Source organism: Elephantulus edwardii, unplaced genomic scaffold, assembly GCF_000299155.1.
Source record: "Elephantulus edwardii isolate Elephantulus edwardi_28Jun2011 unplaced genomic scaffold, EleEdw1.0 scaffold00144, whole genome shotgun sequence".
Classification (NCBI taxonomy): domain Eukaryota; kingdom Metazoa; phylum Chordata; class Mammalia; order Macroscelidea; family Macroscelididae; genus Elephantulus; species Elephantulus edwardii.
In genome coordinates this window covers 8,508,680-8,536,614 of record NW_006399894.1, presented here as the reverse complement: position 1 = coordinate 8,536,614, position 27,935 = coordinate 8,508,680, and the positions used below count along the sequence as shown (strand labels likewise).

The 27,935-nt window shown below is 36.5% G+C and overlaps 1 protein-coding gene across 2 annotated transcripts in view; it reads right to left on the bottom strand.

Moving 5' to 3' along the window:
• Positions 1-27,935, bottom strand: part of LOC102868158 (alpha-synuclein-like) — a 225,763-nt gene that overhangs the window by 5,548 nt on the left and 192,280 nt on the right. For both annotated transcript variants that reach the window (XM_006894484.1, XM_006894485.1), the window contains one exon: positions 8,345-8,428. In XM_006894484.1, coding sequence (XP_006894546.1) covers positions 8,345-8,428 — 84 coding nt within the window. The remainder of the gene's footprint in view (positions 1-8,344; positions 8,429-27,935) is intronic.

Here is a 27,935-nt window from a genome sequence, read left to right as displayed (position 1 = left end):
AATCCTGTAGGCTAGTTTCTTTCTTAGAATCCTTGATTTCTTTCTATCTCTTTTGTTCCACATGATTTTAGAGCAAAAAACCTGTATTGCTGATGACCATGAACAAATTTTAATACCACAAATGCTACTCATCAACTAGGATGCAGAACAACATCTTTATGAACTATGTTAAACCAATAAACTGAGCTGTTCCCCAAGACTACAGTCCTCAAATACAATTAATCAAATCTGTGAAGTGTTTGTTTATGTCTAGGAAATAATTACAACTGTGTCTCTTATGTACTTTATCATATATTGAATATATATACTTATACTTATAGATTCACATTTATACACAGACACCAATATTCTAACAGGTGTCTTCCTATACATTCCTATGCATACATATCTATGTAATAAATATATTTTTGTTACTACTGTTTTGGAAGAATTACATTTTATAATGTTGTTGTTGTTGTTATGTGCCATAGAGTTGCTTGCAACTCATAGAGACACTGTGTACAAGAGCCCTAAACGCCATTCTATCCTGTGACAACCTCACCATCTCAAACACACTCATTCCCACCACTCTAGTCACAGACTCGATCCATCTCATCAAAGGTCTTCCTCTCCTGCGTCATCCGTCCATACTCCCAAACATGATGTCCCTCTCCAAGGACAAGTCCCTCCTTGCAATATGCCCAAAATATGTCAGAAGAAGCTTCAGAATCCTTGACTCCAAGGAGCCTTTTGGCTTCACTTTCTCCAGGACAAACCTGTTTGTTCTCTTAGCAGTCCATGGTATATTCAACACTCTTCTCCAGCACCACAGCTCAAAGGCATCAATTCTCTTTCTATCATCCTTATTCACGGTCCAACTCTCTGATTCATAGCACGTAATTGCAAAGACTATAGCCTGGATCAGGTGCATCTTAGTCTCCAGCCTGATGTCGTTGCTCTTCAGTCCTCTTAAGAGGTCCCTCAGAGCTGACTTTCCCAATGCAATTTGTCTCCTGATTTCTTGGCTGCTGTTACCAAGAGTGTTGACTGTCGAACCAAGTAAACTAAAACTTTGTCTCAATCTTTTCACCATACATACTGATGCTGCCAAATGGCCCAGTGGTGAGAATCTTTGTTTTCTAAATGCTGAGGTTCAATCCATACTAAAGGCAGCAGTCCTTGACCTTCTGCAGCAAGTGCTTCAGGTCCTCCTAAGTTTCAGCAAGCAGGGATGTTCATCTGCATAACGCAGGTTGTTGATGACTCTTCCACCAATCCTGATGCCACATTCCTCCTCGTAAAGCCCAGTGTCTCCGATGATATGTTCTGCATACAGATTGAAAAGGTTTGGAGACAGAATACATCCCTGAGAGAACCCCTTCTTGATTTTAAACCATGTAGTGTCGCCTTGCTCTGTTCAGACGACTGCCTCTTGGTCCAAGTATAGGTTTCGCATTAGCACAATCAAATGTTTGGGATTCCCATTCTTCTCAGAGTCAGCCATAATTATTGTGGTGACCCACACAGTCAAAAGCCTTTACATAGTCAATGAAGCACAGATAGACATTCTTCTGGTATTCTCTGCTTTCTGTTAGATCCATCCAACATTAGCTATACTATCCCTAATACCACAACCTCTTCTAAATCCAGCCTGCACATCTGGCAGTTCTCTGTTGACATATTGCTCCAAATGTTTTTGGATAATTTTCAGCAAAATACTGCTTACATGTGATAGTAATGATATTGTTCCATAATTTCCACACTGTGTTGGATTACCTTTCTTTGGAATGGGAACAAATATTGATCTTTTCTCGTCAGTTGGCCAGCTGGCTGTCCTCCAGATATCCTGGCATAACTTAGTGAATACATCTAGGGCAGCGTCTGTTTGTTGAAATAAAGTAACTGGTATGCTGTCAACTCCTGGAGCCTTGTTTTTTGCCAACTCCTTCAGAGAAATTTGAACTTCCTCCTTAATCAACATAGGCTCTTACTCTTGTGTTACTTCATGAAATTTTTCTATATCATTCAATTCCTTCTGATACAGTGACTGTGTACTCCTTCCATCTTCTTTTGATACTTCCTGGATCATTTAACATTCTACCCAAAGTATCCTTAAGTATTGCTACCTGTGGCTTGAACTTGTTTTTCCACTCCTTCAGCTTAAGAAATGCTGAGCAAGTTCAGCCCTTTTGATTTTCTGACTCCAGCTCTCTGCACATTTCATGATAGTATCTTGCTTTGTTGTTACGAGCTGCCTTTTGAAATTTTCTTTCCAGCTCTTTGATTTCTTGGTTTCTTCCTTTAGTGATCAAACATTTTTAAATATTAACCAAAATAATCCCATATTTTTGTATACTTTGTAGTATCATCGTCTAGTATGGTCAAATTTTTCAAATTTCACACATGATTAGTATTCTCTTTTTCCTCACCAAAATAACAAATGGCCACTACCTAGAGTATGATCCCCCTTCTTTCTCCTTTCCTTACTTGCTAGTCATCAAAGAATGTTTCTTTCTGTGTTTATATCCATTGTGTTATGAAAATGAGATTATGCAATATTTTGTCTTTTCATGATTTATTTATTTTATTAAGGAAAATGTCCCCTAATTCCTCCATGTTCTAATATTTTTCAAGATATCATCATTTTTTCCTTTATAATTGCATAGTATTCCACTGTATGCATGCATCTCATTTTGCATATCCTCCATCTCTTGATGGGCAATTAGGTTGTTTCTATCCTTTTCTACTTTGAAAAATGCTTCCATGAACACAGGTGTGTATATATGTTAATTGATGTCACTGCTGTTAGAACTCTAGTGTATATAGCTGGGAAAGGGGTTGCTAGATCAAAACTTTCATTTCTACCTTTTTTTTCCCCTTCAGTTTTGGGTTACAGCTTACAGCACAAGTTGGTTTTCCATTCAATTTATGTCTTTAGTTTCTTAATCTACTATAAACTATGAAAGTACTTTTATCATTCCTTTGCTGAGCTCCCCTATCCATTCATCCTCAGCTCCCTGCTGCTTCCTGCTTTCTGAGCTTTGTTTTAGGACAAAATGCCACCCTTTTGATTTCATGTTAATTGTTCTAAAGAGTACATTCTTCATGACTGGTATTGTTGACTTTAAAGGACTGTTTGGCTGAAAAGTGATAATGGCTATGAGGGACATTGTTGATGGGGCATATAGATCTAGTCTTTTTTTAAGGATCACCGTACAATGTTTTTATAGTAGTTATATCATTTTACAATCCTACTAGCAGTATGTAAGAATTTCCATTTTCCCTGCATTTACTTTTTAGTTTGTTTTATCCCTAAATCACATTTGTAGGAGTGAGATGTTGTTTGATTGTAGTTTTGCTTTGCATCTCTCTAATAGAAGAATTTATATCTGGGAGTTATGGTGTTGGGGAAAGAGTAGTAAATATCACATGGACTGACAAAAGAACAAAAAATATGTCTTGAAGAAAGTGTAATCAAGATATTCCTTGAATGCAAGGATGGTGAAGCTTTATCACACATACCTTGCATATATTGTTAGGATGTGTCAACCCTTGCAAAAGGACACTATTCTTGGAAAATGGAGGGTCAATGAAAGAGAGAATGACCCTCAACCAGATGGTGAAGACAGCAAAGGATTGGGCAAGGCCTATCAACAAATGAATGGATAGAGAAGCTCTGATATATTCACATAATGGAATACTCTACTGCATTGAAAAAAACCAAAGAACTCATGAAATATACAAAATGGGTGACCGTGGAGGACATTATACTGAGTGAAATATCTCTGTCACTAAAGGACAAATACTGCATAGTACCACTGTTGTAAAATGAAACTGACATTGGGGTTGGAGGGAGACTGAGAGAGATGGGATAAATTATGTATGGGATAAATTATGTATACTGCATTGAAAGAGATGAGGGAGAGAACTGTTTAAAAGGGATATATGATTAGGTATTATTGTCATGACAGAAGTTCATAATGAAGGCTGCGTAGTGATTGGACTTGGGGGGAGGGATTGTATAATAATGAAAGAATTTTTCTTTCACTTTTCAAAGAGAAGAGCGAGCGGAGTGGGGGAAGGTTGGGCAGGGAGAAAAGTGCAACAAAGAATGAATGGAAGTCCAAAGTCCCTGTAAACTTTCATTAAAATTTATAAAAAAATTAAAAAACAAAACTAAACAAAAAATAGAAAAGGTATTTGCAATGAATAAATCATTGATGGTACAAAATTCTAAAAAAAAAAAAAATTAAAAACTTTGACTATGAGGTTATCAGGTTTGATTCCTTTAATGCTAAAGAATGAAGACCAGATGAACTGTGGGAGGATATCAGAAGTATCATCCATGAAAAATGGAAAAGGTCGTCGGTGAGAGCGGAGCAGATCCGGCATCGCCAGGCCATTCAAAAAAAAAAAAATGCAAAAGGTCATTACAAAACAGAAGAAGGGAAAAAAGGCCAAAACGGATGTTAGAAGAGACTCTGAATATTCCACCAAAGTGCGAGAAGCCAAAGGAGAGGGAAGAAATCAAGAAGTTAGCGAGTTGAATATAAAATGTGAAAGGATAGCATGGGGGAAACAAAGGGAAGTATTTTAATGAAATGTACAAAGAACTGGAGTCTGAAAATCAAAAGGGCTATCCTTGCTCAGCATTTCTTACACTGAAGGAACTAAAGAACAAATTCAAGTCTCAAATTGCAATGCTTAAGGTTGCTGTGGGTAGAATATTGAATGATCCATGAATTATTAAGATTATAATTGAAGAAGAATTGGCTGACATGGAAGAATTTCAAGAAACAACATATGATCAAGAGGCAATGGTGATGAAGGAGGAAGTTCAGGCTGCTCTGAAAGATTTGACAAAAAAGAAAGCCCTAGGAATTGATGGAATACACTTGATATATTTCAACAAACAGATGCTGCTCTGGACGTGTTCATTAGGTTATGCCAAGAAATCTGGAGGACAACTACCTGGCCAGGGGACTGAAAGAGATCCATATTTTTTCCCATTAAGAAAAAAAAAGTGAGTCATTAGCAATAGAGTGTGAGAATTATTGTACAATATCATCTATATCACACACAAGCAAAATCCTGCTGAAGATAATCCAGAAACAACTGGCACAGGACATTGACAGAAAATTACCAGAAATATAAGGTGGGTTTAGAAGAGGTTGTGGCACTAGAGACATCGTTGCCATCTATCTATGTTTCATTGACTATGCAAAGGCATTTTTCTGTGTAGATCATAACAAATTGTGGCTAACCTTGAGGAGAAACAGAATCCCTGAACTCTTGATTGTGCTTATATTAAACCAATACTTGGACCAGCAAGCAGCTCTCAGAACAGAGCAGGGAAACACGGCAAGGTTCAAAATCAGGAAGGGAGTGCTTCAGGGATGCATCCTGTCTCCATACCTTTTCAATTTATATTCAGAACAGTTCATTGGCTGGGCTTTAAGAGGAGGAATTGTCAGGATTGGAGGAAGATTCATCAACAACCTACATTATGTGGATGATACAATCTTGGTTGCTGAAACTGAGGAAGATCTGAAGCACTTGCTGCAGAAGGTTAAGGACGGTAGTCTTCAATATGGATTGAAGCTCAAGATCAAGAAGACAAAGATTCTCTTCACTGGGCCAATTAGCAGCACCATGATGCATGGAGAAGAGATTGAGGTTGTTAACTGTTACAGCTTGCTGGGCTCCACAATCAATGCTTTTGATACCAGCAGTCAGGGAATCAAAAGTTGAATTGCGTTAGGCAAATTTGCTTTTAGGGACTTTTCCAGAGTACTGAGAACAATGATGTCAGTCTACAAACTAAGGTGCATCTGATCCAGTCCACGGTCTTCGTAATTACTTGCTATGAATCAGAGATAATGACCAAGAGTGATAGAATAAAAGATGCCTTTGAGTGGTGGTGCTGGAGAACAGTCTTGAACATACCACCAACCACCAAAAAAACAAATAGGTCTGTCTTGGAGAGGGTGAAACCACACTTTCCTTGGAGGCTAGGATTTTGAAGGTCTTACATACTTTGTACATGTGACCGGGAGGGACCAATCTTTAGAGAAGGACATCATGCTCAGAAGGGTGGAGGGACAGTGCAGGAGAGGAAGACCGAGGATGGGATGGACTGATACAGTAAGTAGGGCAATACAGGTAAGAATACTGGAGTCAGTGAGACTGGCTCAGGAAAGCATAGGCTTCAGAGCTATTCTACATAGGTCACTATGAGTTGCAGAAGACATAATGGCACATAACAACAACAATATTTGTAAAATTTAACCAGTTTAATGAATTTCAGTTTTTGTAAAGAAGATTATTAATGTGGTTTTTAGTGGGGACGGAAGACTAATACTTAAATTGCAACATCTTACAAATAATTTTTTCTGTAGAGGTGATCTACATTTCTTTCTTGTGATATTTTATTCTGGTTTTGATTTTAAGATAATACTGACAATATAGAATGAATTTTAAGTGGTGTCTCTCTTGGAATTCTAAAAAAAAAAAAGAGAGAGAAAAAACAAACAAACAAAAAATCAAAACCAAAACCGAACCCAAACCCTCTCATTTCTGCTGTTGTTGCTAGGTGCTATTAAGTCAAGTATGACTCATAGTGACCCAATGAACAACAGATCTGAACTGTGTCCTATCCTGTGACATCTTCATGCTTTCTGACACAGTAGAGCCCATTGCCAGAATCACTGTATCAATCTACCTGGTTGAGCGTCTTCCTCTCCTTTGCTGACCCTCCAATCTTCCTAGCATCGTGCTCCTCTCCAAGGAACAGAGCCTCCTAGCAACATGCCCAAAGTATGTGAGGCAAAGTCTCGTTGTTCTTCCTCCAAAGCACTCTAGCTGCACCCTCTCCAAACCTATCTGTTCATTCTTTCTGTAATCCACAGGCTGTTCAATACTCTTCTCTAACACCACAGCTCAAATACATTAATTTTTCTCTGTCATCCCTAATCATTTTCCAGCTCTCAGATGTACCAACTCATAGTTGACACTCTAGTTTTCAGAAGCTATAAATCACATGGGAAGAATTTATCTATTTTTTTCATTGAGTAGTTACTGAATTAAAATAATCTCCTTTTGATTTGAATGCTTTTGAGTTAGCAGTACAAATTGCTATGAACTACACTAGACCTCACCTTATCACCACTAACTCAATGAATTGAAATTACTTACCCACCATAGCCACTAAAGCTCCCTTAATTGCAATTGTTGTTAAGTGCCATCAAATTGACTACCACTCATAGTGACCTTATGAACAATGGATTTGAATCTTGCTCTATTTGTGCCATCCTGATCATCTCTGGCATATTGAAGCCCATTGTTAAGAGTTACTATCTCAATCCATCTAGTTGAGGGTCTTGGTATTAATTCTTTAATTAAATATTTAGTTGAAATCATCAGTAAAGTAATTTAGACCTGGGATTTAGTACCTTGTGGGAAGGTTTGCTATGATAAATTTTATTTCTTTACTTTGTTATCTACCTATTCATATTTTTCTATTCCTTCTTGAGTCAATGATATAACTTGTTTCTAAGTGTTTTTCCACTGTGTCTAGGTTGTCTAGTTAATGTATTGTTTAGCATAATTTCCTTATAATCATTATTATTTCCACAAGACCAGCAGTGACATTTCTTCTTTCACTCATAATTTCAAACATTTGCCTTTTAAAACTCATCAGTATAACAAAAGGTTTGTGACTTAGATACTTTAAAGCATCAAATTTTAGAATATTGATATTCTCTTGTTTTAGGATATCTATTTTCTGAATTCCATTTTAGTTAATTATTATTTTTTTCCCTTCTCATTGTTTTAGGTTTAATTTAGTCTTCTTTGCCTAGTTTCTTCAGGCAGAAAATTAGGTTTTAGGCTTGACATGTTTCTTCTTTTTTAATATAGATAGTTATTATTATAAACTTCTCCCTAAACACTCCTTTACGTGCATACTGTATGTTTGCATGATGTGTTTTCATTTTCATGTATTTAAGAGTATTTTCTGATTTCTCTTGTGATATATTTTCTACTAAAGGTTTTATTTTCAAGTTAAAAGTTACAATTAAATACTGATATTTTAAATGAAAGAGAGCACTAGTGATCTAGTAGCAACAAGTTGCACTGCAATCCTGAAGGCACACGGTTTGAGGCCACCAACTGCTCTGCTGGAGAAGGATGGACAATCTCCTCCCATGAAATTAAATGCCTCTGAAAACCTGCTAGAGGATCAGCTATGGGTTGTTTCTGACTTGATGTAACAATATACAGTAAACAATAACAACAGTTTCATATAAATATATAGAGAGATATTTATCATCTATCTATCTGTCTATCTATCTATTAACACTTTTACCTCAGAAGGCATTTCATAAGTTTCATTATCAGGATCCACAGGCATGTCTTCAAGAATTCCTTCCTGTGAGACTCCTTCTTCACCCTAATATTAAAAGCAGACAAGAACATAATGAAGTATTAGTTTTGACTTACTAAAAATCCCAATTTTGTTTTTTTAAAAAACTATATAATATTTGGCAGTAAGGAAAAGTACACAGTTCTAATTCACTAGCTGCTCTACAGAAGAAAGATGAGCAATCTCCCCCAGTTCTATTTACAGTCTCTTAAAACTAGCCGAAAGGTCAGCTATGAGTCCGTTCCTACTTGGTTGTACACAAAAACAACAAGAAGAAAGAAATTGGTAATCCTAAATATTGTTGTTGTTGTTAAGTGCTGTAGAGTCAAAGACAACTCATTAGCGACCCTATGAATGAAATATCTGAACATTTGTATAACTTTCATCGTTTCTCCAAGTTCATAGAGTTTCTGGATGCAAGCTATTTTGGAAGTAGATGCCACTCCTGCAGACACTTTAATTTAAATTATGTAATGCCCTTGTAAAACATGTTATATTGTAAAAACACAAATTATTAACAATAAACATTTAGAAAATTTTGATCAATTAATTAAACATTCAGCAAATATTTGAAATCTATAGTCTTAAGTAAGACTAGAAGATTCACCAATAACCTACTTTGTTCCTAAAAAGTAACGATATCGTTTTAAGAACCAACGGATGTTTGATGCAAACTATAGAATTTTCAATTGTTTCTTTTACATCAGAAAGTGGGACAATGAACAAGGAAGATCAAAGTAGAATTGATGCCTTTGAATTGTAGTATTAATGAAGAGTATTGAATAACAAACAGATCTTTCTTTGAAGAAGAAAATTCAGGGTGTTTCTTAGGGTTAAGGAGGGCAAGATTTCTGTTTCACATGTTAGGCTCCTTAGAGTTAAGGATGGCGAGACTATCTCACATACTTTGGACATATTATCAGAGGGAGTAGTTAATGGAAAAGGATATAATTCTTGTGAGATCAGAGGTCAATTAAAAAGAGGTAGATCCCCAACAAAATGGATTGACACAGTGAGAGCAACAGTTGGCGTAAGCAGTGTAGACTTTGCATAGGGCACAGGGAGGGGTAACATTTTGATCAGTTCTACATAGGGTCGCTACATCTAACAATTTGCAACAAATATGTTTCTGTCATGTGTACTGTAGAGAGGGAAATGACCCATAGCTGACCCTTCAATGGGTTTTCAGAGGCATTTAATAGCATTGGAGGACATTGCCATCCTTCTTCTGCAGAGCAGCGAGTGGATATGAACTGCATTTGGGATAGCAGTGCAACTTCTTGCCACTAGGCCACCAGGGCTCCCTCCCAGGGCAACAAATAAAGGGGGCTGAAAATATGTTCATATAGTTGGATAAAATTAGCAAATGATAATCAGAAGAAACTCTACAGTAATGTGGTTGACTTTCTATTGTAGTGGTTCAAATCCACCCAGAAGCACCTTGGTCTACAGATCTTGTTCTGAAAGATCACAGTCACTGAAAACCTTATGTAGTTCTACTCAAAAGTTTATGGGGATCTCCAAGAGATGTAATCAACTAGAAGACCACTACTTTTTCTTGTTTTGTTTTTATTTTCCTGGTGGTAGGTAAAAGTAGACTTGAGAGAATTTCAGCAAAATAGAATTATATAGGACTGGCTTACAGTATTCTTATTTGGACCTTGACTTAAGCAGATGAAAAGGAATTATGAGATAGTAATGAGAATTGTCAAATTTTTGTAGGTATCATAATATATTGTAGTTTTGATTTACAAATAAGTCCTTAACTCATACAAATTAAGTAACTTAAGATCAAAAGGAAAAAAATGATGTATAAATATTTGCTTTGAAGCAGCTCAAGGGTGTTCAGAAATGAGAAAAGAAGGAGAGTGTTATGAATTGATAATTAGTTGTTTATGCCTGTAATTTTTCATAAAAAAGTTTTTAAAAGTGTATAACTTATTTTAAGAGTAATTTCTACAACTTTAATATGCTTTTCTGAATGTCAAGATATGATCTATACTTTTGGCCTCCCTTATAACAATATATGTATAAATATATATAAATATTTGGCTTCTATCACAATAGAAAACAAAGTGTTAATCTAATTATACATAATATGAAGAAATTTATAATCACTGGATATAATTTTATTTCTAACCCTGTATATTTATTGTTTTATAAATTTGTTCTAAGAACATTATTTGATTGTTATCTGTAAAGTTCTATTTTAAACCATTTTAATTTCTAATTCCATTTAGACTATACCTAATGATGCTTTGGATGTTACACATAGACAACAAAATTCTATTTCACAGATGTTAAGAACTTGCTTTCTATATATAATCATATTTAATATATGAACTATAGAGTCCTTCTGGAATACACAGGGTTAATAGTGGCTATGGTACTAGTGACTATGAAATACATGCAAAAGGACTTGGCTATGATTCCTGAAAGCAGGCAAACAATACCAAGAATAGATGGGACTGAAAGCAGTCTCAGACTTCATGGAGCATGTACCATTATGAAAGGGATCGAGAAGTTCTCTGTAAAACACAGACTATTTTCTAAAGTTCTTGACAAGGTTGTTAAGAGTGCAGTACCTTGTTCATGAATACAAAGATGTTTTCTTGAAAACTGTTCATGCCTATTTATGCTTTATTCCATATGTTTAAACATTTCCCCACCCTACGAATCATGTTTTTCTGTAAGCTTTGATTTTCTGAAAATAAAAGCAGGGGCTTCACAATCTCTCAGCATCATTTGCCTGAGAGAGCGATGACACTCTGTGAAAACCCACATTTCTTCTCACTGGTCTTCTCTCGACTCCGCTAACACACAAACAACATGACCTGCAATTTTATTCATTTTACCACAAAATATGGTCACCACAATGAGATACTATCTTAATCCAGTAACAGTGACAAAGCTTAACAGGACAACAAATAATATGTGACAAGATAGGAACTCTTATACATTGTTGGTGGGACTGTAAAATGGTACAATTCTGGAAGGCAGTTTGGTGCTTCCTCAAATAGTTCAACATAGAAGTTCCACATGACCCAGCTATTCCACTGCTTGTAATATATACTGATAAATGAGAATTGAAGCAGAAATGGAGACTTGTACACTAATATTCATAGCAGTGTTAGTCACCATTGCAGGAACATGGGAACAGCCCAGATGTCCAACCACAATCAAATGCATTGAGAAACTAGGGTACATTCATACAATGGAATACTACGTACTAAACAAGAGCAATGATTCTGTAAATTATTACCTAACGTGGGAGGGACTGGAGAGAATTATGCTGAGTGAAAGAACTCAATTCCACAAGGACAAATATTATATAAAACCATTATTGTAGAATGAGTATCAAGATCCAAGGGGGAGGGGGTGGAAGAGAAGCAAAGGGATGAGGATGTGCAGGGGAAGAGAGATTAATTATGGGGTTATACAATTTGATGGGGAGGTGAGGGAAATTGGAAGGATCTGGTCTGAAAAACAATGTATTGAAATTTTGTAAATAAACTAGTATAAATTTTGTAAAAAACAGTAAAAAAATAATGTAATATAAAAACTTCTGTCTTGGAACAAAAAGTTTCCATTATAATAACTATTAAATGTTCTTGAAAAAGTTATTTTGTTCTCATGTTTTAGAAAGAGTTATTTTGTTCTCATGTTTTTCTTATGTTACTCTACTAAGCTGTTGTTGTTGTTAAGTGCCATTGAGTCGCAGGCGACTCATAGCGACCCTATGAAGGAGAGTCCTCAATGACTGGGTGTCTTTCATCCTCTCTCCAGGTCCATAGGCTTTCCAGAGGCAAGCTATTATGGAATTGGATGACACTCCTGCTTCCAAGCTTGTTTTAATCGGGGAGCTCCACCCCACTCTCTGTCTACATTGGGTAACCGACCATTAACTCATTTGACATATCAGAAAAACTTGAGGGTCCATAGGCAGGGAAGCTATGAAAGGGGAAGAGATGGAAAACCCTCTGCCTTCAAGCCACCTAGTAAGAAATAAAATAATGACTTTAAAAATTTGCCTTCTGGCATATGTCCTGCATGTGAAGAGGAGAAGAGTGGGAAAATTATATATAGAGTACATAGACTTAGTAATGGAATATCTTTGATGAAGTGGATTAAGCATTAAGCTGCTAGTCAAAACATGGTGGTTAGAACCCACCAACTGCTCTGTGGGAGAAATATCAGACAGTAGGTTCCCAGTAAGATACACAGCCTGAGAAACCCTATGGGAAGTTCTATTCTTCCCTAAAGGATAACAATGAGTCACTACTGATGTGACTAGCAGTGTTACACATTTTGGATTATTTTTTGACTACTTTTAAAAAGATTTTAAGAACAATGAAATAGAATCATTTCAGAACCTTGTATCTGCATTACATACTTTGGAAATAAAAGTAGTTATCAAAAAATGTTTAGTAGAATACCCCCCCCCAATTACTAATACGGAAGGTAGCAACATTTAAGTTACATCACAAGTTATTTTTAAATAAATCTGTCATATCAATTAGATGAAACATAAGCAATACAAACTGATGTTTTCTATAATTAACCATTAGGGAAGGTGAGGCTGCTAATGTTTTCTTAGGAAGTACAATTCCAAAGAAAATGGGAGTGAGGGAAAGAGAAGAGAGATGAGGAGTGATGGGAAGCAATATCAGTTGTTAAGACAGCAACTGGATTTCAGCAGTAGAAGTTTCATATTTCATGTAGAAGATATGGACTCAATCTCTTTCTACTGCACCCATGTGCTGACAATCTCAAACTCATTCTGGTTGAGTTTGAACCAACTCATAGCTAACCCTCAGAGAGTGTAAATCATATGAGAAGAATTAGACCATTTTCTTGCTGAAAATGCTATTGGATTTGAACTTCCAGAAATGTGTCATCTCTGGGTTAACTCATTCCTGCTGACTCTGTCACGAGAGCATTCTTGTTGCTAGGTACCATCTAGTTGACTATGATTTGTAGCGCCCTATGAAGAATAGATCTTAACCTGTCCTATTCTGCACCACATCTGCCATGCTCAAGGCCATTGGGAGAGAACAATGGAGGTCAGCTTCCAAAAGGTCATAGTTCTTCTTTCACACATGAGAAATCATGAAATTAAACGTTCTAGAGTAAACAACATCCAAAGAATAATAAAGAATGCTGGAGAGGCACTTAATGAACTCTGCCTCATTTTTGCAAATGCTTTTGTGTGCCATTGAGTTAGACTCAACTCATAGCTAACCTTTCAGAGTTTTCTGAGGCAGTAAACCACATTCTTCTTCCTTGAAGTAGCTGGTAAAATCAAACTTCATACCACTGGGATTGCACTGCAGGTTCTTACCATAAGGCCGCTAGAGCTCCCTGTAAATATCTATTGGCAAGTTAGGGAGATCTGGTGGCTGAGTAGTAAGGAGTTGGGCTGCCAATCCAAAGGCATCAGTTTGAATTCACCAGCTGCTCAGCAGAAGAAAAATAGGAAGTGTCCCTTCATGCAATCAACAGCCCCTAAAAACCCACTGGAGGGTCAGTTATGAGTCGATTCAAGTTTGATGACACATAACAACAACACTGGTAAAATTAGAGAGCTCTGCTGGTATAGTCTATAGCAGGTTGTGATATGGTACCTCCTCAATTATTCAAATTTACCATTCTATTGAAAAAAAAAATGGGCATTCTTCCCTCATTCCACAGCCTAAGAAAAAGCAAATGAACGGTCATTTTGAGTTAGAACCAACTTGGCAACAGTGAGTGATAAACTAAGATTCCATTTTCATCTTGAGAAAAGTCTATTTTTGGTTTATAACTAAGATGAAGCTGAATGATCAATGGATTTGGTCTATTTCATGTTTAAACCTTTAAGAGCCCATCCAAACTGGCCAAACCAGAAGGTGATGTGATTAAGACCCACTGGACTAGTCAATCTCCTCTCTCTCACTTTCAGCACGTTGGAATCTACTCATACAGGACGCTCTAGTAGTATTTTGAGGATCTAAATTACACAGGAGGAAGACTGCTCACCGTTCTCCCTCAGAGCAGTCAGTGGATTAGAATCGCTTTACTTTGAATTGGCAATGAAGTACTTTATCCATAAGCCCGCTATCATTGGATTATCCTTGAAAGCATTTACAGTGTCAAGGTCAAGGAGCTGAAACATGATTTTTCAAGGCAAACAGAAGGGAAAAGCAAAAGACAAATAAAAGAGAAAAAAGAAATTACAGTGTGACAGACCTGGAATAGTAATAGATGTCAATGGTTAGAGGATTAAGAATATTTGGTTCTGTTGTTTCAACATACTCTTATTTCAATTTTTGTTGATAAAACTTTTAAAAAAAAGAATATTTTTCAAGTTTCAGTAATGTAGTGGCTTTTCAAATTTTAGATAACATAATTTTCTTTCAACATTTATTACTCACTTGTCCAAGATAGAGTGTGTTGTTGTGAAGTTCCATTAAGCCAACAATGACTCACAGTAAAACTGAGCAATAGAGCTGAACCTTGCTCCATATTATACCTTCCTCTGCCATGCTTTCTGCCATGGTAAAGACTACTGTGGTTGTCACTGTGTCAATCCAGCCCATTGAGTGTCTTCTGTTTTGCTGACCTTCTGCTTTTCCAACCATGATATCTCTGTCCAAGGACTGCTTTCTTCTAAAAGTTTTCCCAAAATAAATGAGCACTTAACACACCACTAAAGAGCACTCTGGTAGCATTTCTTGAAAACTAATTGGTTCTTTGGCATTACACGGTATGTTCAGTACTTTTTTCCCCCAATACCACAATTCAAAGGCATTGCTACTTCTTCAGTCTGTTTAATTCATTGTCTAACTTTAAGATGTATAGTAACCAAATGAAGAGACTATATCCTGCTTCAGTTGAATCTTAGTCTTTAAACTGACATCCTTGATTTTTAGTACTTTCTAAGAAAATCCTTGAGAGCAGATTTCCCCCATACAATATGCCTTTGTTTTCATGTGTGTGTGTGTGTATTTTATATATTTCTTTTTAATTTTTTTAAAAAATTTACATTGGTTTGCATATCAAGTTTTTATACATTGTGTTTCACACTATCCTTCATTCATATTGTGTTTAATATAATCATTCCCACACATTGTGTTTTGTTTTGTTTGGTTTGGTTGTGTATTTCTGGCTATCAACAGATATCGCCTTGTATTTAAGGCAAGCCCCTCTTATCCATTTTAGAATGGGTGACATGGCAGGACACTTTAAGATGGGTCCTCGTGCTCTGGGCTGTTGGTCATATGGAATGTTGAGTTATTTTCTTTTTAATTTTAGCCTCTTGTTTAGTGTCAACAAGACCTCATGGAGGGTCTTTGCAGTTAAGGAGAGCCCTTCATCTCCATTTTAGAAATGGGTGACACAGCAGGACACTGTAACATGGGTGGTCTTGATGGAATGTTGTATTTACTTGTTGGTTTTTTTTTTTTAATTTTTGGGTTTTTTTCAGTCTCTTATTTAGTCTCAACAAGACCTCCCTCAGGCATCCTGTTATTATATCTTGGAGGAACATTCTTCTAAGTCATACAACACTCTTTTGTTAATTTGCTGTAGTGAGGCAATTTGGGTTTCCTATGATGCTGAACCTTGTGCCATTAGGATGTCAAATGCTGTATCAGTTGCCCATGGTGGACTGTGTTTGGGGGGCTCCCAGTTTAGGACAGGTTTGGAAGCAGGAGTGGCATCCATTTCCTCTGGAAACTCTGTGAACTTGGAGAAATGATGGTACAGAAAGGCTTCAGGTCTTTCTTTTTTTTTTTTTGTAGGGTCGCTATGAATTGAGTTCAACTTGACAGCAATCAACAACAATATGCACCATAGGTGAGGCCTTGTAATCTTGATCCCACTTTTTCTCTTCTGATCTTTATGATTTGGGCTTTACCTCCAGGTCTCTAATCTACCTTGAGTTGATTTTTGTGTATGGTGAGAGGAGTGGATCTTGCTTCAGCTTTCTACAGGTAGCAGTTTAGTTGTGCCAGCACCGTTTCAACAAATGTTGAGGAGGGTGCCATTTCCCCAATTGATAGGTTTTGCTGGGTCCGTTTCTGGGTTCTTCATTCAGTTTAACTGGTCAATGTGCCTGTTCTTGTACCATTATCCCTCACACTTCATTCTTGTTTTTCAGAAGACTTTGCTTATTCAGGTTGTTTTTATTCTCCAAATAAATTAAAGAATTGCCTTTTTGATCTCCTTGAAAAATTAATTTGGTATCTATATTTGTTGTTGTTGTTAGGTGCTGTCGAGTCGTAGACAACTCATAGCAACCCTATGAACAAAAGGCCTGTTCGTACAAAGAGTTTCCAGAGGCAAGCCATTTTGGAAGTGGATGCCGCTCCTGCTTCCAGGCTTGTTTTAGTCTGGAAGCTCCAGCAAACACTGTCCACCATTGGTAACCATTACCACGTTTGGCACATCAGTGTCCCAGTGTTCAGCATCACAGCGACCTCTGTATAGCAAAGCACAGACTAGTGCTATACCACCTAGAAGAATGTTTGACAGGAAAACAATTTGAACCCGGCTTGAGGGCCCCAGATTTAAATCACCCACCTTGGTCTTGGTGGCATAGCTTTCTTTCTACTAGGCCAAAGTAGATCTCCCTCTGTCATCGTTGTTATTGTTGTTAGGTGCTGTTGAGTCCTGGATGACTCATAGCAACCCTGTGAACAAAAGGCCTGAGCACTGTTTGCACATAGAGTTTCTGGAGGCAAGTCATTTCAGAAGTGGATGTCGCTCCTGCTTCCAGGCTTGTTTTAGTTAGAAAGCTCCAGCAAACACTGTCCATTGTATAGGGATTGCATTAAACATGTAGATTGCTTTTGGCATGACTGTCATTTTCACTATATACTTAGGTTTCCTATCCATGAACAGGGAATGTTTTCCCATTTATTTGGGTCTTTTATTGTTTGTCATAGAAATGTTTTGTCAATTTGTGGGTTTTTTTTCTGTTTGTTTGTTTTAAAAAGCAGGTCTTTTATGTCTCTATTAAGATTTATTTCTAAGTATCTCAATTTGTGGATGGCTATTATAAATGGTATTATTTTCTTATTTTCCTTCTCTGTGTTTTCTTTGTTACTGTAGAAGATCCCACAGACTTATGTATAGTGATCCTATCATTCTACTAAATTGTTTTAGTATCTCTTATAGATTTTTTGTTGTTGTTGAGTCCTGGAGGTTTTCTATGTATATTATTGTATTATCTGCATGTAACAATAGTTTCACCATCTCTTTGTCAATCCAGATGCCTCTTATTTCTATATTTTGTCGTACTGTCCTAACACATACTTCTAATGTAATACTGAAGAGGAGTGGTGATAGTGGACATCCTTGTATGGTCCTTGTTCAGCAGGAGAATGCTTTTATTCTTTCTCCATTGAGAATGATATTGGCTTTTGTTTTGCATACGTAATTTTAACTATGCTGAGGAAATTCTATACCATTCCGTTCCAATTATTCTGAGTCTTTAATCAGAAAAGGCTGTTAGATTCTGCCAAATGCCTTTACTGCCTAAATTTCAAGAATCAAGTGGTTCTTACTATTTGCTTTGTTGATATGACAAATTACATTGTTTTTATTGTTTTTAATTTTTTTAATTGTTTTTCTTATGTTGAACCATCCTTGCATGTTGTTTTGTGCTGTCGAGTTGCCTATGACTCACAGTGACCCTATGTACAACAGCCCTAAACCCTGCTCTATCCAATCTTATTGTCTCTGATACCCCTACGCCCTTTACCCCAGTCACTGAGTCAATCCATCTCATAGAGGGTTGTCCTCTCTTGCACTGTCCCTCCACTCTCCCAAGCATGACGTCCCTCTTCAAGGACTGTTCTCACCTTGAAACATGTCCAAAGTATGTTAGACTGAGCTTGAGAATCCTTGCCTCCAAGAAGCATCCTGGCTTTACCTTCTCCAGGATGAACTTGTTTGTTCTCCTAGCTAACCATGGCATATTCAATACTATTCTCCAGCACCACAGCTCAAAAATCAATTCTCCTTCTATCATCGGCAGTCACTGTCCAGCTTTCTGATACATAGCAAGTGATTGCAAAGACCATGGCCTGTATCAGGCACACTTTAGTCTCTAGACTGACATTGTTGCTCTTCAGTACTTTGGAGAGGTCTCTGATAGCAGACTTTCCCAATGCAATTTGTCTTTTAATTTTCTGGCTGCTATATCTCTCCATGCCAATTTGGGTAGGGAATGAATTTAAAGGAATTTGTACACTTTCTCTGTTGTTAAGTGCTGTCAAGTTGTAGGCAACTCATAGCGACCATATGAAAGAAGACCTGGACACCTGTATAACTTTTGTCCTTTCTCCGGCTTCATAGGATTTCCAGAGGCAAACTATTACAGAAGTGGATGCCACTCCTGCTTCCAAGCTTATTTTAGTCGGGGAGCTCCACCAAACACTGTCCACTATGGGTAAACATTCTCGAGTTTGACTCATCGGTGTCATAGTCTTTGGCTTCACAGCAACCATGAGTTACCTCTGTACAGCAAGTGGACATACCGGAGTTATACGACCTAGAAGAATGTTTCACCAAAAACAATTAAAGGCAGGCCTGAGGGCTGCAGAGTAGAGTTATCCACCTTTGGCTTAGCAGCATGACTTTCTGTCTATTAGGCTAACTGATCTCTCCATGCTGTTGCTTTTGTTAAGTGCCATCAAATCATAGGTGACTCATAGAGACCTTATGAATGAAAGAGCTGGACACTTGTATAACTTTCATCCTTTCTCCAGGTTTATAGGGTCCACTTCCTCTAGGTATTCAAAATTATCAGAGTATGTTGTTGTTATTTGCTATTGAGTTGGTGGCAACTCACAATGACCCTATGTACAACAGCTTTGAACCCTATCCTGAGCCAATTTCATCATCTCTGGGCAAACCTAAACCCACTTTTCTAGCTTCTGAGTCAATCCATCTCATCTGGGGTTTTCCTCTTACTCCATCCTTCAGCCCTTCCAAGTATGATTTTCTTCTTCAAGGATTGGTCCCTACTGGCAATATGTCCAAAGTATATGAGATCAAGCTTCAAAATCCTTCCCTCCAAGGAGCAGCTTAATTTCATCCTCACCAGGCTTGGCCTATTTATTCTCCTGGCCATCCACGATGTGCTCAACACTACCTCTAGCATCACAACTCATAGGAATTGATCCTTCTTCTATTGTCCTTAGTCATTCTCCAGCTCTCTGATGCAAGTAATTGTGAAGACCATGGCCTGTATCAGGTGTGTCTTAGTCTCCAGACTGACATCCTTGCTTCTCAGTATTCTAGAGAGGTCCTTGACAGCAGACTTTCCCAGTGCAATTAATCTTTTGATTTCCTGATTGTTGGTGCCAAGAGACTGTTGAACCAAGCAAACTGAAGTTGTTAAAAGTTCAATTTCTTCTCTGTCTATCATTACGCTTCCTGGTCCAACCAAAGATTTTACATGAGCACAATTAAGTGCTCTGGGATTCCTATTCTTCTCAAGGTTAGCCACAGGTTGTGATCCACACGGTCAAATGCCTTTGCTTGGTAAATGAAACATAGATAGACATTCCTCTGATACTCTCTGCTTTCGGCCAAGATCCTCCTAACAATGGCTATGATGTACCTAGTGCCAACTTCTTTTCTAAACCCAGGTTGCTCATCTAGCAGTTCTCTGTTGATGTACTCTTCTAGCCATATTTTTATTATCTTCATCAGGATCTTACTTGTATATGATATTAGTGATAATGTTGGATAATTTTTATACTCTGTTGGGTCACCTTTTTTGAATTGTAATAAATGTATTCGGATATTATCAATTTAATTTTATCCAGTTCTAGTTCTGTTGTGATGTCACCTCTATGATTTCTTAATTGAGTTATCTCTTTTTTTAGTTCTGTTAAGTGTGTCAATCATTTGTCAATTTTATTAACTCTTTCATAAAACCAGCTTTGGTCTTTTGGATGGTTTTGACTGTTTTTTTTTTTTGTTGTTTTTGATCTCACTGCTTTCAGCTTTGGTACTTATAATTTCCTTTCTTCTAGAAACTGTGAAATTAGATTATTGCTCTTTTTTTATTTGATGGAGGTGTTGAGTTAGATCATTAATTTTGCTTTTATTTATGTGCCTAATGCTATGAACTACCCTCTGAGGTCTGCCTTAGCTGCATCCCAGAGGTTTTATTATGTTGTGTTTTAATTATCACTTGTCTCAAGGAAATTTTTAATCTAATTATTTATTCCTTCTATAACCCAATCATGTCCTAGCTGGTGTTATTTAGCTTCCAAATGGGTAGTTTTGTATGCTTTACCTTCATGTGGTTATGTCTAGTTTTATGACAATGTGGTCTAAGGAGATACTTTGTATTATTTCAATGTTTTGTGGTTTTTGTTGTTGTTTTGCTTTTTTTTTTTCCTGAGGATTGCTTTTTTCCCCCCTAACATATGATCAATTCTGGAGAATGTATCATGTGCACTTGAGAAGAAAGTGAATTGAGTTTTAGTTGGGTGTAATACCCTGAAAATGTCCACAAGGTTGAGTTGCCCGATGGTATAGTTTTGGCATCTTTGTTAAGTTTCTTTTGAGTTGACCTATCCTTTGGTGAGAATTGTGTGTTAAAATCTTCTCTTACTATTGTGGTACTATTTAATGGTGTTACATATTTTTCAGGCCTATCATTTGGTTCATAAATGCTGACCAATGTAGGTCTTCTTGGTCTATTGTGCCTTTAATCATTATAGAGTGTTCTTCCTTATCTTTTATGATGGTTTTCATTCTGAAGTCTATTTACTCCTGCTTTTTGTGGATGTCATTTGCTTGGTATATTTTTTTCCCCCCAGGCTTTGTTTTTTAATCTGTCTCTTCTCATTTCTTAAATATTTCTCTTATAGGCAACATATTGATGGTCTTTGTTTTTTCAATCCATTCTGTTACTCTTTTTCACTTAATTGGTGTGTTTAGTCCATTCCCATTACATATGATTATTGAAAGGTTGGGTTTTATTGCTGCCAATTTGCTGTGGTTTTGTTTTGGGATTTTTTTTGTTGTTGTTATTGTTGTTTTTCCTGTTGTTTCTACTTACTATGGTCTATCCATTCTCTTTTGGTGTCTCTGAGGGAAGGATTTTTCTTGAAAGTTCTTGTTGTTTTGGTTTTGTTTTCACAAATTCCTTAAGTTCCTTCTTTTCTGCAAGGAACCTAATTTCTCCTTCATATCTGATGGACAACTTTGTTGGGTATAGGATCCTTGGATGACTTGTTTGACTTCGTCTTTTTGTATATGTCATCACATTGTCTTCTAGCTTTCATGTTTTCTACTGAGCATTCAGAATTTAATCTAATTTCTTCTCCTCTTTAGGTAACTCTTTTTCTTGTGTTGCCTTTAATATTCTATTCTTATCTTTTAATTTGGAGAATTTAACTATGACATGTTTTAATGTTTTTCTTTTTAAGTCTATACTATTTGGTTTTTGCTGAGCTTCTGAAATGTGGATTTCTCCTTTCTTTATACTATCTTGGATATTTTCCTCTAGGACCTCTCCCAAATTTTTCCCAATGACTTCCCTGTCCCTCTAGTGTTCTGGAATTACAATCATATTTATCTTATTCCTTTTGATGTTATCCCATATAATTCTAATGATTTCCTCATGTTTCATCTTTAATTTTCCTTCTAGTATGTTTCCATTGAGGCTCTTATCTTCCAGCTCATTGACTCCTTGTTTCATCTCTTCTCTTCTACTCTTTTGTCCAACAGTGTGTTGGATACTTCTACCCTTTTGGTCTTAATATTCTGGATTGCATTTTCATGTTTTTCAGTTATGTCCAATACTATGTTGGCTGTACCCTCTCTGTCTTGTGATGATTTTTTTAAGTCTTTGTGCCTCTTTAACTATAGTATTAATTCTTTCTTCCATGCTCCTAATCAATACATTTCTTCTTGTTTCCTGTATCTAGGTTAATCACTTTCTTAATGTCTTATACTGTTTCTTTCATCATTTGCATCTTCTTCTGTATCTGTTCAAATAACTCTATATCAACATTTTTTTCCTTGTTTTCTATGTGTAGGATGTTCATTTGGTCTGCTTTTTTTAGGAGAAGGGTTATTTTATTTTTTTCATCCTGGGTTTTGGGTTTTTTAATTTTTTTCATGTTGTTTGGGAGTCTCCCTCGTCTCTGGAAGTCAGCCGGCTAAGTGGGTGGGATGGCTGGTGTCTCCATGGCAGCTCCTCTTGGTGGCAGTCAGGCAAGGGAAGTTTCTGGGGTTTTTTGAATTGTGTGTTACTGTCCTTTTTGGCCCTCGGGCCAGCCTTTAATTGTTTTTGGTGAAACATTCTTCTAGATCATGTAACCCTTGTATGTACACTTGCTGTACAAAGGTTATTTGTGGTTGCTGTGAAGCCGAATATTGTTAATCACAGTGGACAGTGTTCAGTGAAGCTCCCCAATTAAAACAAGCTTGGAAGCAGGAGTGGCATCCACTTCCACAATAGCTTGCCTCTGGAAACCCTAAGAACCTGGAAAAAGGATGAAAGTTATACAGGAAATGTCCAGGAGTTTTGTTTTTTGCTATGAGTCGCCTGCGACTCGACGGTACTTAACAACAACAACATGCTGTTTGAGGTAGCTTTCTTGACAAGTGAATCTTTTCTTGGTAGCTGTTAGGGTGTTATAAATGCATAATGTCCTGACAGTGATGTTCTGTGAAGAACACGTATATCCGTGCTCCCTTTTTGGCTTAATAGATTGAAGTAGAGTGATTGTTGATTTCTAGAAACCATGGCTGGTCCATACCTATTTCCTTTTGGCTTATTCCCAAGCAGCTTCTGCATGCTGCAATTAGGAAGATTCAAGGACAGAGTACCTAGATGATAAAGTCCATCAATATATTCTTCTCCAGAAACTGTGACTGGCCCAAACCTCTTCTTCACTTTAAAAAATGCCAAGCAGCCTCTGAATGCTGCAGTCAGGACAATTCAAAGATAGCATACCTGGGTGATAGAGCACAGGATTGCATTATTCTCTGGAAACCATGGCTGGTCTATACCAGTTCATCTTTGGCTTAAGAAATCCTACGCCTTCTCCATATATTGCAGTCAGCTTGCTCTCTCTCTCTCTCTCTCTCTCTCTCTCCCTCTCTCCTGCTACCATAGGTGTTGATTGTGAATCTAAGTAAGGTGAAATCACTGACAACTTCAATCTTTCTTCTTGCTATCATGATGTTGCCTATTGGTGGGGTAGTGAGGATTTTTGTTCTCTTGATATTAAGAAGTACCCCAAACTCCTGCAGTAAATTCTTCATCTTCTTCAATTTTTGAAGGCAAGGCTGTATCATTTGCATAACGGAGGCTGTTGATCAGTCTTGCTCCAATCCTGAAAATATTTCTTCTTCATACACTCTAGTTTCACAAATTATTTGCTCAGTGAACAGATGAATAAGTTATGGAGAAAGAATATAGCTGCAATGTATACTTTTCTTGATTTTAAACCATGCAGTACTCCCTTGTTCTTTTTAGACATCTGCTTCTTGGTTTATATAGGTTTTTTATGAGCACAGGGATTTTCATTCTTCCCAATATTACCCATAATTTCACAGATTCAAATGTGCAAAAAATCTACAGAATTTAAATCCTTTTTCATAATCAATAAAACACAAGTAGTAAACATCTTTCTGGTATTCTCTGCTTTCTGCCAAGATCCATTTGACATTAACAATGATATCCCTCTGTCCACAGCCTTTTCTGAACCCAGCTTGAATTTCTGGCAGGTCCATGTCAATTCCAGCCCTTTTTACCAATCCTTACCAAGATTTTCCTTGCATGTGATATTAATAACATCATGCAGGGTGTGAGAAAGCACAAACATGCGCACTTACATAGAGTACAAACATATACACTTATACAGAATTTATACAATACCTTTGTTATTATCTTTGCCTCATAAAATAATCTTGAGTCTAACAATTAAAACTGACAGTTGTTATTGTTAGGTGACATCAAGTTTTGCACAATTTATTGCAATCCTATGAACAACAGATTGGAAACCTGTCCTGTTCTGTGCCATCCTCATTACCTCTGAAATATTTGTGGCCATTGATACAGTCAGTATGTCAATTTATCTCTTTGAGGTTCTTACTCTCTTTTGTTGACCCTCTATCTTTCTTAAAATAGTGTCTCTTCCCAAGGAATAGCCTCTCCTGACAACATGCCTAAAATATGAGATGCAGTTTCACTATCTTTGCCTCTAAGCATCACTCTCTGGCTGCATTTTTCCCAAGATATATCTGTTTGTTCTGTTGACAGTCCATGGGGTATTCAGTGCTCTTCTCCAACACCACAGCTCAAAGGCATCAAATTACATTTGGATATATTTGCAATATTCACAAATAATAATTTAGAAATATCTGCCAATCCTGTGCAGGAACTTTATTGTAGTCCTTTTCACTATATCTATAAATATTTATTATTTTCATTATATTTTATATGAGCACATATAGGAGAATTAATAGGAGGCATAATTACTATAAAATACTCTTCACTATAAAATACTGAATGTGTTGTTAGTAACTAGGTCTCAGGACCATTAATATGTGGACCAATAAATATATTAATTTGTAAAATTTATACAATGATAGCATATGAATTTCATCTTCATTTGACTATGCAAATTTAACTAAGCAAATTCTAACTATCATTAAGGATGTGTGAGATGTGGATCTAGAATTATTTGCTTAGCATTAAAGTAATAAACGTATTCCCCATAATCAAAGTCATTACACATCTATTCAGATTTTGTACCAGCGTAATCACAAATTACCCTGTCATCAGACTTTTGGGTCAGTTGGGAATCAGTGATATGCTGAACACAAAGTCCTACAGCAAACAAAATTACCCATAGGTCAGGTTAAACAGTTAAGTACATCATACAAACTTTTTTTTTTGCTTGTAAAATGTAAATCTAGATTCTGTATGAATCTATTCAAATTAAATCATAATTTCAGAAAAATCAGTCTAACAGAGAAATATGTGCTTAGAAATTACTCACAGCCTAATTTGGAAACTATATTTGCCAAGTACTACACTACAATTTTCTTGTCTTGTTGGAATTTCTTTAGTTTGGCAATACCCTCAGAAAGTGAAAATGATAAATAGAAAAGATGAAATTCAAATAAGATACTGGAAGCTGTTGTCAGATACCGTTCTGCACCATCTTCACAATCTCCACTGTAACAAAGTCAAGTGTTACAGTAACTGTGTACATCAGTCACACTGAGGACTTTTCTCTCCTTTTCTGACTCTCTGTCTTTCCCAACATGTTATCTTCTTCCCAGGACTGTTTCCTCCTGGTAATATGCTCAGAGTATGGGAGATAAAGTTTGACCATTCCTGCCTCTAAGGGATACCTTGGCTGCACTTCCTCCAGGCCAGATTTATTTACTATTTTGTCAGTCCATAGTATATTCAATGTCTTTCACTAATATCACAATTCAAAGCCATCAATTCTTTTAGCTCTTCCTTAGTCATTGTCCAACCTGAAAATGTACACAAAACAACAGAAAATACGATGTCTTGACCAAACCACAACTTAGTCTTCAAACTGACATCCTTATTCTTTAGTACTTTAAGAGGAAAGATGGGATAAATTATGTAAACTGCATTGAAAGAGATGAGGGAGAGAACTGTTTAAAAAGGGATATATGACTAGGTATTATTGTCATGACAGGAGTCCAGAATGAAGGCTGCATAGTGGAGCAGACTTGGGATTGTATAGAATAAATACAGGGATTGTACAGAAAGAATATTTCTTTTACTTTTCAAAGAGAAGAGCGAAATAGGGAGGAGGATGGACAGGGAGAAAAAGGTGACAATGAATGAATGGAAATGAAAAAAAAATTTTAAAAATTTAAAAAATGAGGTCCTTAACAGCAGAGTTGCTTAAGGCAATATGCTTTTTAAAAAATTAATTTTAATGAATGTTTACAGAGATTTAGGGTTTTCAATCATTCATTGTTGCACTTTTGTTATGCAGTCCCTCCCCTGAAGTCCACTCCACTGTGCAGCCTTCATTCTGGACTCCTGTAGTGACAATAATACCCAATCCCTCCTAAACAGTTCTCTCCCTCATCTGCCTCAATTCAGTATACATCATCACTCCCCTCCTGACAGCTATTATCATGGACATTGATTATACACATAAGTAAAATGAAATAATTTCTTAATTAAATTTGAAACTTGGAAAAAAATTGAAACTTGAGAGAGTAAAATTAGTACATTAAAAATATATAGGGTTATTTGTGGATACAATAATATTGACTATATTATCTCTGAATAAAATTTTTTATATAATCAGTTATAAATTATAAAATAATGGTTCCAGAAATCAGCAATCAGTGTGAAATATTTTCTAAAGATATTTTCATTATTTAGCAAGGACATAGCATCCAATTTGTAAAAGCCTCATCCTCTTTAGTGAGCATAGCGAGCAGCTTAGGGTCTGCCCCATTTTTGACAGTGCCATGTAATTAGCTGACTCATCTAGGAAGACTTTACAGCAGAGTAACAATTGTGAGTTTCCCCTCCCTATTACTTGAATATAGACCTAGGTGCAAATGAACACTAATTCATAGTGGGGAAGCTGGAAATGAGCTACTGAGAATCTTTATAATCTAAGAAATGAGTTCTCTCTTCAGTGGAAAAAAATAGAAACATCATGAAATTTGTCATTTAATGCTTACATGGATATGGTTGTTGTCATTATGTGCTGTCAAGTCAACTACAACTTACAGAGACTTTATGAGCAACAGATCTGAACCTTGTCCTATCTTGTGCCATCCTCATCTGATATACTTTTTACAGTACTCTAATATACTTTTGACAATCACTGTGTCAATCTCTCTTGTTGAAGGTCTTCCTCTTTGACACTGAATGCCATTCCCATGGATTGTGATTAAAGAAGACATGAATAAAAATAACAGAGAGAAAACTACTTGATCTGAGAAAGCTCCTTTTCTGCCTTTAGCCAGTTGCTTTATCACTGCAAATTTATTAATCACAATTTATTAATCACTTCAATTTATTGAAATCTGAAGGTAGGTTTTAAATAACTGTATCTTTGTGGAGAATTAGAAAAAAATGTAAATTTTGAAAAAGTAAAAATTTAGAGGTGATTGGTTGCTCTATTTTGGAAAACATTTGTGAATCTTTATCAGAATTCTTCTCTGTGGTTGCTGTTCAGTTCTGACTCATATAGACCCTATCTATGTAAATAAAACAAACACTGGCTGCCTGGTGTCATGATCTCAATCACTGCTAAACTTGAATTTATTGTTGCAGTCACTGTTCCAATCTACCTCACTGAGTATCTTCCTCTTTTTCAATGACTTTCTACTTTACTAAACATTATGTCCTTATCCACAGCAGATTCCTTCTAATAATCTATCCAAAGCAATGTGAAGCCAAGTTTCATGTGCTCATTTCAAGGGGGAACTGTCACTGTACTTATTCAAAGATTTCTGGTATTCCATGGGATTTTTTTAAAAAAATTCATATATATAT